The sequence below is a fragment of the Aspergillus pseudotamarii genome, assembly GCF_009193445.1.
Source record: "Aspergillus pseudotamarii strain CBS 117625 unplaced genomic scaffold BDV38scaffold_115, whole genome shotgun sequence".
Classification (NCBI taxonomy): Eukaryota; Fungi; Ascomycota; class Eurotiomycetes; order Eurotiales; family Aspergillaceae; genus Aspergillus; species Aspergillus pseudotamarii.
Window position 1 is genome coordinate 9,795 of NW_022475129.1, and position 13,868 is coordinate 23,662.

General features: G+C 48.8%; 6 protein-coding genes across 6 annotated transcripts in view; 3 read left to right on the forward strand and 3 right to left on the reverse strand.

Annotated features, from left to right (window-relative positions):
* The window catches only part of BDV38DRAFT_25151 (uncharacterized protein), a 762-nt gene extending 600 nt beyond the window's left edge, over nt 1–162 (reverse strand). The window contains exon 1 of the mRNA XM_032055049.1: nt 1–162. This exon is cut by the window's left edge and continues 600 nt beyond it. Coding sequence (XP_031907380.1) covers nt 1–63 — 63 coding nt within the window. The 5' untranslated portion in view covers nt 64–162.
* Nucleotides 163–2,553: 2,391 nt separating this feature from the next.
* Nucleotides 2,554–4,308, reverse strand: BDV38DRAFT_288794 (myo-inositol transporter; the record flags this gene model as incomplete). The annotated part of the gene is made up of 5 exons (XM_032061102.1): nt 2,554–3,039; nt 3,121–3,293; nt 3,347–3,842; nt 3,905–4,080; nt 4,149–4,308. The coding sequence occupies 5 exons, from the start codon at nt 4,306–4,308 to the stop codon at nt 2,554–2,556; spliced, it is 1,491 nt and encodes a 496-aa protein (XP_031907381.1).
* An 893-nt stretch (nt 4,309–5,201) lies between these two features.
* Nucleotides 5,202–6,849, forward strand: BDV38DRAFT_276042 (cytochrome P450; the record flags this gene model as incomplete). The annotated part of the gene is made up of 2 exons (XM_032058142.1): nt 5,202–5,307; nt 5,369–6,849. 2 exons carry the CDS (start codon nt 5,202–5,204, stop codon nt 6,847–6,849), a joined length of 1,587 nt encoding a protein of 528 aa, XP_031907382.1.
* Nucleotides 6,850–7,721: 872 nt separating this feature from the next.
* Nucleotides 7,722–10,080, forward strand: BDV38DRAFT_264718 (NADPH cytochrome P450 oxidoreductase family protein). The gene has a single exon (XM_032056303.1). The coding sequence runs from the start codon at nt 7,954–7,956 to the stop codon at nt 10,051–10,053; it is 2,100 nt and encodes a 699-aa protein (XP_031907383.1). The 5' UTR covers nt 7,722–7,953; the 3' UTR covers nt 10,054–10,080.
* Nucleotides 10,081–10,370: 290 nt separating this feature from the next.
* On the forward strand, nt 10,371–11,278 carry BDV38DRAFT_290376 (uncharacterized protein; the record flags this gene model as incomplete). Its single annotated transcript, XM_032061465.1, has 2 exons — nt 10,371–11,107; nt 11,173–11,278. 2 exons carry the CDS (start codon nt 10,371–10,373, stop codon nt 11,276–11,278), a joined length of 843 nt encoding a protein of 280 aa, XP_031907384.1.
* A 45-nt stretch (nt 11,279–11,323) lies between these two features.
* Nucleotides 11,324–13,611, reverse strand: BDV38DRAFT_25207 (DUF803 domain membrane protein). The gene is made up of 2 exons (XM_032055082.1): nt 12,746–13,611; nt 11,324–12,670 (listed from the first exon to the last, which is right to left on the reverse strand). Exons 1-2 carry the CDS (start codon nt 13,484–13,486, stop codon nt 11,420–11,422), a joined length of 1,992 nt encoding a protein of 663 aa, XP_031907385.1. The 5' UTR covers nt 13,487–13,611; the 3' UTR covers nt 11,324–11,419.
* Nucleotides 13,612–13,868: the final 257 nt, after the last annotated feature.

Below are 13,868 nucleotides of genomic sequence, written 5' to 3' on the forward strand. Positions count from 1 at the left end.
AAAAAAAAAAAAAAAAAAAAAAAAAAAAAGGAAAGTGGAATAAGAAGGGAAGAAGGTTGTCATTATTGGTGGAAGGAAGGATTTCTGCACAGGCCGAGTGGATGAGCGGATGCGATCGACTGGCTGAGGGAGCGACCACGTCAGTCACGACACGGGGACACCGTTGACGCTGTGAACCGTCAGCAAGTCTTTTACTCTGGTTTTCTGGTCCGAAAATAAATTACTTACCTCTCCGATAATTATTACTATTTTAATCAAATCTTAATCAATTAAAAGGAAAGAGAGAGAGACTTGAGAGAAAGATGTGTTGGACCAACTCCCCTCCTATCATTCCCTCTCCCCTCCTCCTCGGTGTGTGATTTAATTCGGAGATAAAATGTTGTCAACGAATAGTTAGTATACTACTCTCTGCTAGGTCGTAAACTACCCAAATATACTACTACTTTAGTTCTTTTTTTCCCCTCTTTAGCACCGTACTTCTTGTACCATCCCGAAGAAAAGAAAAATCAAATGAAATCAAAACTACATCCCCTCCCCCAGCCGGATAGAAGACCTGGTCAATACGTAGTACTAGTACTACTGTTGAAGTACTAAGGTCTGACCGCAGATTCGCAAGGACAGACCCCAACTAAGTTATTTTACCCAATTTCCCTCCCTTGCTGAGTGCGGATGGATCCATCTTTTTAGTGTCATCTAGGGCCTGGGCCGTTTCCCCTCTAACTCGACGGGATCCGGGTTTCAGCTGCAGCGACCCGTGGTGCATATGCGAGTGTAGACCAGGATCGCCTGTCTTGGGGTATTTTTGGAACGGGCTTACATAGTAGGTACATGTACTTTACTGTTTGGTGGGAGGGGAGAAGGAGAACGAATCGGACTAACTTCTACTTTTTGTCTTTTCCTTTACTATTTGGCTTTGGGTATTGGGGGTCCATTATCATTTCTTTCCCATTTTTCCTTTTTCTTTTAGTTTCTTTTTTTTTTTATTATTTCTTCTTTTAAATTTCCAGATCACTTTTTTTCTTTTTATTTTCTTTTCTATTTTTTTTTCCCCTATAAATATCAAATAGATACAATCATATCTGAAATGAAGAGGCATTTGCCACAATACCGCAGGTAAAATTACATAGATGAAATCGGCGCATGGACCCGCGATCTCCAATGCAGAACCGAGCAGAAACCACGACTAGTGAAAGTAGTGCGCGGGGGTCACCAGTCGGTCTGTTCTCAATCGCTTTTTCAATTGTGTTCAGCTTGGACATGTCTCGGGGTCATGTAAGTCTCTTCGTGTACCAAGATCATATACATCTGGGAAATCGATCATGCAGTCCATATACCAAAAGAAGAGAAAATGAAAAAAAAAATAGACTTTTAACATATATGTATGCATGTATAAATATAACTATAAGTAGCATGCCTTCACTAAGGCAGCGCCTCAAACTTGTCAGACGCCACGAGGAAAATCAAAAAGGAAGAGAGAGAAAGAGAGAGAGAGGAAATAAATGACGTAGCAATCGAGCACCCACGTATTAAGCTTTCCCTCAAATGATCCAGACCAAGAAACCAAAATTTACTATCATTTATGTTTTCAATAAATCAATTAGGAATAAAACAAAAAAAAAAAAGCAATAGACACCAGCATACCGAACGATGATGACGAGGTGTTTTATGATACGGACTCCTGCCCATTCCGAACTAGATCGATTTGTCAATCCTTTCCTCGTTGGGATCTGTCAGCACGCCTTTCTTGGTTGACCGCTCTCACTCACCGTCATTTGTGTCGCGTCGATGGGGATGTCGTTCGTGATTTGGTGGAGCTCTGGAATGTTGTGTGCGACGCGACTGTGTCATGTGCGTTGGTCGATGATGTTACTGTATGTAGAGATATGGGTACACATGAGACATGAGGAGCAAGATAGGTGCCTTGAGGGGGAGGGAGCAGCCTGACAATTGGGGGCCGTAGGATTTCGCCTTGTTCGTCGAGATGAATTGATACATACGTGGGTTGTTGTCGAGATAGATTCTGCGTCGCTGTTGTACTTGATCCATGGTCAATGAATTGAACAAATCTATATACATGTAGTATGTACGTACAGTACATATATATATATATATATATATGTATACAGGTACATGTGTATATCTGTATGTCAATGTGTATCGTAGGCTGGATGTCAACTTCCATCGACATTCAACTGCTGCTGCTGTCTGTCAATACAGGCTTAATCATTGCATACTCGTGATCCAGGAATCTACACTGCATGGCTCATGTATAGTTTAATCTGGTCCTGTGCAGCGTCATAGGCTAGGGCAGGGATTTTCATCTCGGAGAACTGCATTGCATGCTATCTACCCTATGCTACATCTATATACGAAGTAAAAGCAATGACCCGGAATCCCTGCATCCAGCAAGTGTCTAACTCCAGCGGATCTCTCTAGACATCTAAACCTCTAAATAGCCATGAATCATAAGCCCTCAAAAAGGGATTCAACGTATGGGTAAGCCGTCAGCTGGCTACCCAAGGCGCGGTATAGTAGGACGGACGCTCCGGTGCATCACGCCGTGCTCTCCTCTGAGATTCTAGCTTCGAGAAGTTCTTTCTGCACCTTTCGTGCATACTTGACTCCAAATCCATGGTTATAAATCTCACGGACAGACTCGAGGGGCATGTTATGAACCTCTGCATAGCAGAAAATTGCAAAGATAAATCCAAGAAAACATATTCCAGCGTAGAAACCAAAGGCTCCACTAGGGGTCATTCCCTTCATCATCGACAGGAAGGTTGACGATATAATGATGTTGCAGCCCCAGCAGGTTACACTGTTCATCATGGTCCCCAATGCACGAACTTCGAGAGGTAAAAATTCCGTCCCTACCCAAGAGATCGGGGCCACCCCTGCTGCGTAGAAGGCAATATACACGATGAGAGATACGAGAAGCAAGATATTAGGCCAGCCCATCTCACGCGTCTCAACGGCCGTGAGGTCATGGTTCACTGGAATCCAGTGGAAGGCTACGGAGGCAACCACCAATGACAGGCACTACTCACGATTAGCATGATCTCTTTTTCAATGTAGAGGTTCTATTTCTGAAAAGATGCTTGCCATTCCAAGGATAGTGACCAGGAGCATCCGCCGTCGGCCGAGGCGGTCAATGAAGATGAAGTTTGGGAATCCAAATATAAAGTTAGTGGCTCCAACCACGATTGACACGACCGTGGGCTTGTCAAACCCAACCATCGAAAAAAGCGTGGAGCTATAGTACATAAGCGTATTGAAGCCTCCTAGCTGGGATACTGCCCGGCTATTAGCTGGTGACCTAAAGGATGAGAACCGTGGCTTCACCTACCCGCCATGACGGCGCAAGCAGTTATGAGAGCTCGCACATTCTGACCAACAGTAAAGAGCTGTCTCATCTGCCATACAAGGCTCTTATTAGAAATCGATGCGGTGGCTTCTTCAATTGAATGTCGGATCACTCTCGCCTTCGCATCGACCTGTTGGTCAGTGGCTCGTGGGAATATCTTCGCAATCACACACTTAGCCTCTTCCAGTCGACCATGTAGGACCAACTGACGAGGCGTCTCAGGGCAAAATGGCATCATCACAACAAGCAACAAAGCAGGTACAGTGCCGAGGCCCACCATGTATCTCCACCCAGAAGCCACATTCGTAAACGCGGCGCCGAGTGCGTATGAGACAAGCTGACCGAAAGTGACACATATATTGTCAAAGACTATGAGGCGGCCACGAAACCGTGCCGGGGCCATTTCTCCAATGTACAATGGGACAATCATCGCAGCCTCGCCGACGCCGAAGCCCACAACGAGGCGGCCAACAGTCATCTGGGGGAGTGAGTATGCGGCTGCTTGAATTATGCTTCCTATGACGAAGATAATAAGCCTACGTAAATGGCAAGTTTGCGGCCGTACTTGTCGGCCGTCATGCCCGCCGCTACTGAGCCTATCAGAGCGCCTCCAGAGGTGATGGATGTAACCAATTCTTGTTCATTGGAGCTGAGTGGCTTCCCCAAGTCCGACCCCAGATTGACGAGAACGGCAGATATGACCCCCGTGTCATAGCCTGGCGAGTCATTCAATTAGTGGAATTTCACATAAACAGGCTACATCATTAGACCACAGGACACTTACCGAATAGAAAGCCACCCATAGACACCGCACAGACAATCAGCCATACTGCCTTTCCGGGGTTCGTTTCCTCAATGGAGTCATCCAAGCCTATTGAGGTCAGGTCCTCATTGTGGAAGATCTCCGCTTTATTATCGGAATTTTTCAGTGAATCAGAATCCATTATCGATTGCATCACCGTGTAATAAGATCAATTGAGGTATGAAACATATCAAGACAAAGGATAACGTGACATCAGAGAAAATTGAAAGCTAGGCAAAGTGACACGGAATGAAGAATTGTGCAATCAACCCGCCTACCACTTACCAGTCTACCCACTAAGTACTGCAAACAACAACATTCATATAGTAGATATTTCCCCTCACGCCAATGCATTGAATTCACCCACCACGGGTATTGCCCCCAGGTTCCGTCGCGTTCCATGGGGCAGAGAAATGCCGATGTGGGCTCCCCCAGACCCGAAGTTGCCCCAAGGGCTACTCCAGGCTCTGCGGCCCTTGATAGCGTATATCCGGCCCATCATTTGTCCAGTACCCTTAAAGGTTATTGCGTCAAATGCCGTGCAGCATGGGATTCTACTTAGTGATACTGCCAAATCCAATGACACGAACTGAGCAGTAGCCGCCCCTTGGCCCTTTGGGCGAGAGTCCACAGGAGGAATATGCGGAGTAGTAGTGACGTTCGGTTGAAGTCCAGATGGAGCCCCACGATTTCGTATACCCTATCGCGATTGGCACATGACTGGGAGGGTGGAAAAGAAAATAAAAATAAAAAAGGGAAATATTTCCCGCACGTGCAACCCCCCTTCAACTTGATCACGATGGGAAGTTTACCCCGAGTGTAGGACATCGTTCCCCATGGAAAGTAACATTTTACGATCGCCAGAAGCGCTTCACGGCTCCGTTGCCTCTGGTTCCTTGGTTTCTGTTGGATATAAGTATCTGGCTTCGTGTATCACAATGGGTGGACAAGCAGGAAAATATTCTTCTCAACTTTTCTCTTCATTTGAATCGCAGATTGTCTACTTGTCTTGAGGGATAGACCATCAAGCACAATATGTGGTCCGCTCTATCGATCGCTCCGTATGCGCTTTCGCTGGGGTTCTTTTCCCTTCTGTATTTTGTTGTCTTTCCATGGGTAGAGTACATCCGGGACCCCAAGGGTATGTGTTTGACAAGACTTTTTCCCCATACCAACTTGAGACATCCTATTGACATCATTAGGGCTTCGAAAATACTCCAACCTGAATCCCTTCTCTGGGATGTCTGCGGTACCTTTCATGATTTTAGCATCGAGAGGGTTCCGCTCCAAAGAGCTTCAGGAACTACACAGAACCAAGCCCGTCATTCGAACCGGACCCAATATGCTATCGTACGGTGATGTACGTGCCATCAAGGATATCTATGGACACAACACCAAGTGCATCAAGGATCCCTCCTATATTGTGACGGCTGGCACGCACTATCATCTTGCTGATGTGGTCGATAAGCCTGATCACGCCCGGAAGCGTAAGGTCCTCTCGTCCGCATATGCGCTCAAGAACTTGGAGACATGGGAGCACAAAGTCAGTGATAAGGTCGAGAAAGTTGTTGCACATTTCGACAAAGTATGCACGGCACCACCCTCGGCTGCCGTGGCAGCGGGCAAAATGGCACCGGATCCGAAGGATCTTACAGTTGACTTCCGAGCTTGGACCAATTTCTTCACTCTTGATGCAATCGCTGATATTGGACTCTCGGAAAAGCTTGGCTTCTTGGACTCGGGAAGCGATGTTTGTATTGCTGAGAGAAAGGACGGTTCCACATATGAGGTCAACCTCCGTGAGGCCCTCTACCCCACTGCTCGCAAGCAGTCGCTCATTCTGTGGAACTATGAATGGTATCCGGCCCTTAACAAGATGGTTAACGTAATACCATTCTTCAATCGGATGCAGAATTCTTCAGACAACTGGGAGAACATCGTGTGGCGCCGGTCAATGAACCGCCTGCGTCGGTATGAAGCAGGTGAAAAGCTCGAAGACTTCTTCCAGGCGATGATGGAAGACAAGAACGGCCGAGCCAACAACTTGGAATGGGGTGAGATTGTGGCTGAGATGAACATCATGATGAACGCTGGCAGTGTTACAACCGCTATCGCCATCGCGAACGTCATGTATCAGCTTCTTCGGAACCCACAGAGCTTGAAAAAGCTTCAAGAGGAGATTGATGCCGTGCTGGACGTGGATGAGATCGTCGCCCCCTACGACAAAGTGAAGCACCTCCCGTATCTCCGCGCATGCTTGGATGAATCGCTTCGCATCTTTCCACCAACCTCGCACGGGCTTCCTCGTGAAACTCCACCAGAGGGTATGGAAATCCTGGGTGAATGGGTTCCCGGCAACACGTCGGTTAGCATGTCCGCATATGTGGCACACCGTGATGAGAGCGTCTTCCCCAAGGCCGACCAATACATCCCTGAACGGTGGCTAGGGGAAGAAGGCAAGGCTCTTCAGCCATACTTGATCGCATTCTCGGCGGGTGCGAGATCCTGCATTGGTCGGAACATCTCTTATTTGGAGCAGACTAAGATCTTGGCTACACTGGTACATCGGTATGGTTTTGCACTGCCGTATCCCGGATGGGAGCTGAAGCGGCTGGAGACCATGAATCTGATCTTGGGAGATATGCCGGTTAAGGTGTGGAGACGCAATTTGCAGGAGGCATGAGCAGGCTAAAATATTCACGATTTTCCGGTTTTGTTTTTTTTATCCATTTGGACTTTCTTATCCTGGCATAGACATTACAGCGTATAAATATATAATATCCTCTTGTTGCATTGATGGGCATGGGAGCTAGATATAGCTTTCAATTATATATCAGTCACCTTGGGCAGGTGTGAAAAACTAGTCGGCCTTAGCTATTAGCAAATTTTAGGATGGACTTTCAATCTATGCTTCAGACAAGTCTGGTTTATTGTTATACACAGTACAAGCTGCAAATAAATTCTCGGCTCTGGGTGCAACGTATTCCCCGGGGATTATAACGAGCAAGATACTCTGCGCTGAAAGTTAGGTTTTCTGTAGGTTATTGATCACCATCTGTATATCCACTCAATATCGGGACCCATGAAATTGTGATGTAAGTCGTTGCAGATGCTATAGAACAAGCAATGGGCTAGTCTATTTTACGACATGATTTATCGACTACCCCGCGCGTTGGCCAGCGAATATGGTGGCCACTTTCTGCCCCGTGCGTTCTCGAGTGATTGAACCATAAAAATGTAAGGACATAATTTGATATAACCGTAAAGGTGAACCCCTCTAGAAGAAGCAATATTCCCCGCGAGGGAATATTTCCCCGTTCTTTCCTTTCCCCCAGCTGCTTTGAATCTTAATTCGAATATTCCCCGTTTCTCCACGTTCCCCAATAGGATCCACACCAGCGGTTTCCCCAGATGTTGAAACTCTGTTTTAAACGTTGGACCGTGGGTGATTACCTGGCCCTAAGATTTGCTGGATCGAGAAATGTCGCCCGTCCGACCGGGTTCCATCTGACTTTTGAGATGTGGAGTCTAAAAAAGACGATCAAAGACCGACATGTCTCGATTAGGGATTCTGCTTCCGAGTCTTGTCGCTTTTCCCTATTTCGGTAGTTTTTGTGCCTCTCTACTCCCAGTCTATCAGGACCCCTTCTTCACAAATGTATATAAGCCCCAGGCTTCCATCACTCACTTTATTTTCCCTCCGGTTGACTCGCACGACTCTCAAAGCCACTGAACTTCATATTCTTCCATCAATTGCACTACTACTGTCACACCATACAGACACACCATGACGCCCCCGTGGCCTCTGCCCCTCAACATCCCCCCGGAGGCTCTACAAGAGCTTTCCAAAACTCTCACTCCCACCGGAATTGCTGACTACTCGGCTCTGACCATCTTCTCCGTGGCAGCCGCCACCTATCTCTCTCGAGGCTACCTCTGGGACCAGCCTGACCCATACCAACATCTCGTTTACGAACGACCACAGCTCAAGAATGGAGGTGCCGCCGGTTCCGCCACAAAAGAAACCCGAAACATCGCCAAGAAATTGGAAGAGTCGAACAAAGACATGGTCGTCTTCTGGGGCTCCCAGTCCGGCACCGCCGAGGGTTTTGCTAACCGTCTGGCGAGAGAGATCTCGTTGCGATTCGGCCTGAGCGCCATGACGGCAGACCTGTCCGATTATGACCCCGAAACGATTGCTGAGGTTCCACAGTCAAAGCTGGTCGGGTTCTTCCTATCCACCTATGGCGAGGGAGATCCCAGTGATAACACGGCGGAGTTATGGGATTGGGTTAACAAGACCAAGGATCAGGGGCAACTGTTGTCGTCCGTAAGGTACTTTGCCTTCGGTCTGGGAAATCGGAACTATAAGTACTATAACCGCGTCGTCGACGTCGTGGTGGAGGCGCTTGATAAACTAGGCGCAAAAGCAGTGATGCCGGTCGGAAAGGCTGATGATGCCGAAGGTGCTACCCAGGAGGACTTCATGACCTGGAAGGAGAGCCTGTTTGCTGTACTGAAGGGCCTGGGCTTCCAGGAACATGAGGTCCAGTACATCCCCACCTTATCGGTACAAGAGGACGAATCGTTGGAGCCAATTGACCTGCATAATGGAGAGCCAGACGGAGGTTCCCTCAAGGCTCAGTGCTCGCCCGTCCGGCCCTTGGCCATCTCCGCTTCTCGGGAGCTGTTCAACTCCTCTAACCGACACTGCCTCCACATCGATCTGGATCTCACCAGCCAACCGGAGTTCACATACAAGACCGGTGATCATCTTGCCATCTGGCCCGGAAACCCTGACTCCGAGGTGGAGCGTCTCCTTCAAGTCCTGGGCCTCTCATCGCGGCGCGACGTGCCTATTAGCATCAAGTCGCTTGACTCCACCACGAAAATTAGGGTTCCATCCCCAACCACCGTAGCAACTCTCTTCCGTTACTATCTCGAAGTCTGCGGTCCCGTGAATCGGGACAATGTTCTGGGGCTGGCACAGTTCGCCCCGACTCCGGACGCAAAAGCATATCTCCAGCAACTCGGTCAAGATAAGGCCGGCTATGCTGCATTTATCAACAAGAACTATGTTAACCTCGGCCGACTGTTGCAACAAGCCAGCACTGACACATGGAACATTCCCCTATCATACCTCGTTGAAACACTCACTCTCATGCAACCACGATACTACTCTATCTCATCCAGCAGTGTAATCTCCCCGCGCAAGGCCTCCATCACAGTTGTCGTCTCGACAAGCCCCGTTCCCGAGAATGGAGACGAGCTGATCCACGGCGTTACGTCCAACTACCTGCTCGCTGTCTCGGAGAACCTCCGCTCAGCTCCTCACCCAGAAGGACTCACATATCATCTCAACGGACCCAGCGATTCCCTACAAGGCGGAAAGGTGCTCTCGCACCTCCGTAAGAGTAAATTCAAGCTCCCCACTCTAGCCAAGTGCCCGCTTATCATGGTTGCGGCCGGCACAGGTCTGGCGCCGTTCCGAGCATTCATCGCCGAGCGTCGACAGCTCCAGCAGATCGGAAAGGAGGTCGGCAAAATGCTCCTTATCTTCGGTTGTCGGAGACCTGATGAGGACTTCATCTATCGGGATGAGCTGGAAGAGATGACGAGTGTGCTGGGAGAGAAGTTGCGCATCGTCACCGCGTACTCGCGTGAGGGCAAGAAGCAATACGTCCAGGATAAGATCTCAGAAGTTGGCGACGATGTTTACCGATTGATCGACGAGGGAGCCAACTTCTATATCTGTGGAAAGGCGGAGATGGCAAGGGAGGTCGAGAAGGCTGTTGCGGGGGTAGTGAGTGTGAAGGGTCAGGATGAGGCGAATGAGTGGAGGACGAGAATGAAGAGAAGGAACAAGTGGCAGGAGGATGTGTGGTAAATTCTTTTTTTCATTAATTGGTTTCTCTCATATATATGTACATACTCCCATAGACTTATCTACGACTTATTTGTTCTGCCATGACGCAATGCTATTATTTTTCACGTCTAAAACTCAGAGCCATCCCAACCACTAAAACGCATACCAAACCCAAAGCGAAGCAAAGCTAGCCTAAAACAGCAAAACATCAACACCGAACCATGGTATAATCGACCCGGACATTTTTGATCCTCCAACAAAACCACACCCTCAAACATCCAGAGAAAAAAAACCTCGAAAAAAAAAAAAAAAAAAAAAAAAAGAAAGAAAAACAGAAAATGTCCAACACAAATCAACCCCCACAAAAGAAAACAACACCAACCCCGCAAAACCACCTCTCCTTTGATCCCTGGAATAGCAGCGCCACGGGCCACCAACGGGCCGATTCCTCGACAGGAACCGCCTGGCGTCGAACAAGAGAAGAGAAACTGGCTCGACAGTTCAATTCCGTATCGGGTGACTGTACGGATTCCCTCGGGGATGTTACATCCCTTCGCAAAGAAGAGAAAGGGGAGTGGGTATGGGCTCATACGAATCGGGGGGAGTTGAGGGATCCAGGGCAGCAGGATATCCGGTCCATGATGCGCGTGGGAAAGCGGCCTAGGGGTGTGTCAGACTCAGGAAAGGACGGGGAATCATCCCAGAGGAAGTTGAAGGCTTCAAAAGTCGCTGGTTTGGGGGTGAATGCGTCAATTAGTTCTTTGGATGAGTTGGTGTCGTCGCCGTCACCATTATCGATTGAGGTCAAGGATGTACCGCAGGTTTTTAAGGGCGTTACGGTTTATATTAACAGCACTTATCATCCAAGGGTCTCGGATCACTATTTGAAACGGCTCCTCACCATGCATGGTGCTGCAATTTCGCTGTCCCTTTCGAGAAAGGTCTCCCATGTTATTGTTGCGAGGCCTAATGCGGGGCCTGGGATGGGCGCTGGTGGGGGACTTGCGGTTTCAAAGTTACAGAAGGAGATCTTGCGGGGTGGGTGGAAGGGGATCAAGGTCGTTTTCATTGAATGGTATTTTATCTTTCCGGCGTTGGGACGTGGGATGTTGTTGATACTGATTATAATACTGTACATAGGGCCCTGGAGAGTATCGAGGCTGGGAAGCGGTTGTCTGAGGCTAAGTTTGCGATGGATATCATGCCAAAGGGGCAAAGGAGTGTTCTGTCTTTTACTGGCATCTGATATGGTTTACGGAGTTTCAAGGTCTATGTATTGTAATACCCTCATGAATGAAGTCGTTATGTTATATACATCGTTATCATTATCATACAAGCATGTCTACATAAAAGCGCCCTTTGACCCACCCCTTGTCTCACCATCGCCCTAAGGCCGTCGCCATCCTCCTTGTTCCCAACCTCTGCTTGGACCCGACGACAGCGACCCTGCGCTTGCGTCAGACATGCGGCGGTAGCTTGGCAAACCAAGCTCGACCTGAGTGTAAGGCTCTAGAGGCGGTTCGTCTGGCAATGGCGGTAGTGGATTCCGTATAAGCCGGGACGGCCGCTGTGGGCTGGCCTCAACTGGGTGAAAGCGATGTTCCTGATATGACGGCGCTGCGGCAAACGTATGCGTACCTGACGGCAATTCGTCCTCTGTACTGTCATTCGAATATATACGATCCAATTTCTCATCAATATCGTCGCCTGAGTCCCCTCGGACCAGCCCTAAGCGTTCCTCCTCCGTGGGTTTACGCTCATGGCCTTTCCGTAACATGCCCCGAGGCGACTTAGGCACGTCAGATTTGGGTCGGTGGAAAGCATGGAATGAAAATTGGCGTTTAGAGCCATGTGCTGGAGGTTCAGGGGGTTCTTCTGCCCATGTTATAGATTGAGGTGTGTCACTTCGAGGTGGTCCAGGATAACTTGTGTCGACTTTTCTGCTATGGATCGACGACATAGGTGCTAGAGCCGCCGGTTGGCTGGGGTCATGGTCTCGAATTGGCTGCCATGAATGACTCGGTGACCGCATTCGAATTTCATCTAAGAAAGAATGGCCACTTTGCCTGGTATTGGGGCGCTCTGATTCATCCGGAAACCGGGACATTCCCAATGGGGGGAGCGGCCTCCTGACTGACGGCGTGCGAGTTCCACTCCGGGTCATCGTTGGTCCTTCACCGAGGACAGTCTTGCGCCGGCGCAATCCATCCCACTCGATGATCTCATTCTCTGCAGGCGGGTGTAACTTATCATCTTGTCGTTCTCTTATATAGCGTCGTGCCTCCTCCGCCTCCATTGTACGGCGGGCTGTTGATATCCTACGAATAATAGCGGCAGCGCCACGGATAGAATCGGCCTTGGGCTCTGTCTCTGGCTCTTCCTGTGTGGCCACCTCACGGATCTGGTCGAGGTCGCCTTTGAAGACAGCGGAGTCGGGGACGTCTTTGGCGGACTTGGAGAGCTGCAGTAAGACAACACCGGCGCAGATCTGCAAAAAGCCCAGGATGACTGTAGCGATCTGCATGCCGGTCCCTTTGAAGCCTCGGAAGAGAATTGCCGAAGTTATAATCGTGGCGCTGGTGAAAAAGACGTAATAGGTAGGAGTGACCAGGGCGGCATTGAAGATGTTCAACGCTTTCTGGACAGCGTTAGTAAATAGTCAAAGAAAACAGAAGAAGCCAAGAAGGAAAAGGGAAATTGGATGGGGACAAACATTAAGATAAATGATTTCTGTCAATAAAGTCGCCACGACGAACACAAACAAGACGTAGAGAAACCAATGCTTGAACTGCGATTCCCCGTTGATCTGTGCCAAAATTGCCGCTCCCAGTCCCTGCGTAGCGACCACGCTTAATCCACCAATAGAACTGCAGATACTAATGTAGACGAACATGCTCTTCTTTCCGTATCGAGGCCCAGCCCATACAGCCGTGATGATGCTGCCCACGATGATAACCCCAGCGTACGACAAAAACCCGGGGGCAATAACATATTTCTGCATTTCCTGGATGTTGCTTACGGATGACTGCTCAGGCGCATTCATGGCAATGATAACAGAGCCGAGAATGCAGGTAAAACAGCCGACCTTACCGACGAAACTCAGCCGTTCCTTGAGGAAGATGGCAGATAGGATCGTCGTTACCACGACTGACAGCGCACCCAACGGAGTCACCAAAATCGCATCAACGAAGGCGTAAGCGACGAAGTTGCAAAGTTCCCCGATTATCATCAGCGTCATACCAGCCCACCAATAGAAGTTCTTCAGATATCCGTACCCCTCGCCGGCCTCCTCATTGTATTTGACGTTGGCCCTCAGTAGACCGGTCTTTTTGAGTACGAACGAAACGCCGATGAATAGACCCGACGCGACCGCTAAAGAAATACCGATGGCTTTGTAGGAAGCCGGTCGACCGCTTCCTGAATCGGAGCGAGCCTCGAGAGTTGAGAAATCCATGTGTAACCGGAAGCGCGCATGAACACTGCCAGCAGTGTGTCTATTATCTGCGTTGAGGTTGTATGTACACGATAATATATATGAATAGTCGATTAAAAATAATACCAGCGCGAAACGAGCGCTACTCCATGAAAGCGACTCGTGGTGGCGGCGCTAAGGGTTTCGATTGGGCGCTTCGAAGGTTAGATAGAGGGATGGAATGCGTGGTTGATAGGTGCCGGGGAATGTGTCAGAGTTTACTGCAAAGGACATGCATGAGGAAAATGGGCAAAAGAACAAAAGAAAATTCCGGGTGCGAGAAGAAGAAAGATTGTCAGAGCCCAGGGAACAAATAAGAAAACTCGTATGGAGGGAAGCAAGTAAGAAAGAGAGAGGCTGGGTA

Excerpts from the sequence above, each read along its gene's own strand:
- BDV38DRAFT_264718 (XM_032056303.1), top strand. The coding sequence starts at position 7,954 with ATGACGCCCCCGTGGCCTCTGCCCCTCAACATCCCCCCGGAGGCTCTA.
- BDV38DRAFT_25207 (XM_032055082.1), bottom strand. The coding sequence starts at position 13,486 with ATGGATTTCTCAACTCTCGAGGCTCGCTCCGATTCAGGAAGCGGTCGA. Across the intron at positions 12,671-12,745 it reads CAGAAATCATTTATCTTAAT|AAAGCGTTGAACATCTTCAA; the intron begins GTTTGTCCCCAT and ends AACGCTGTCCAG.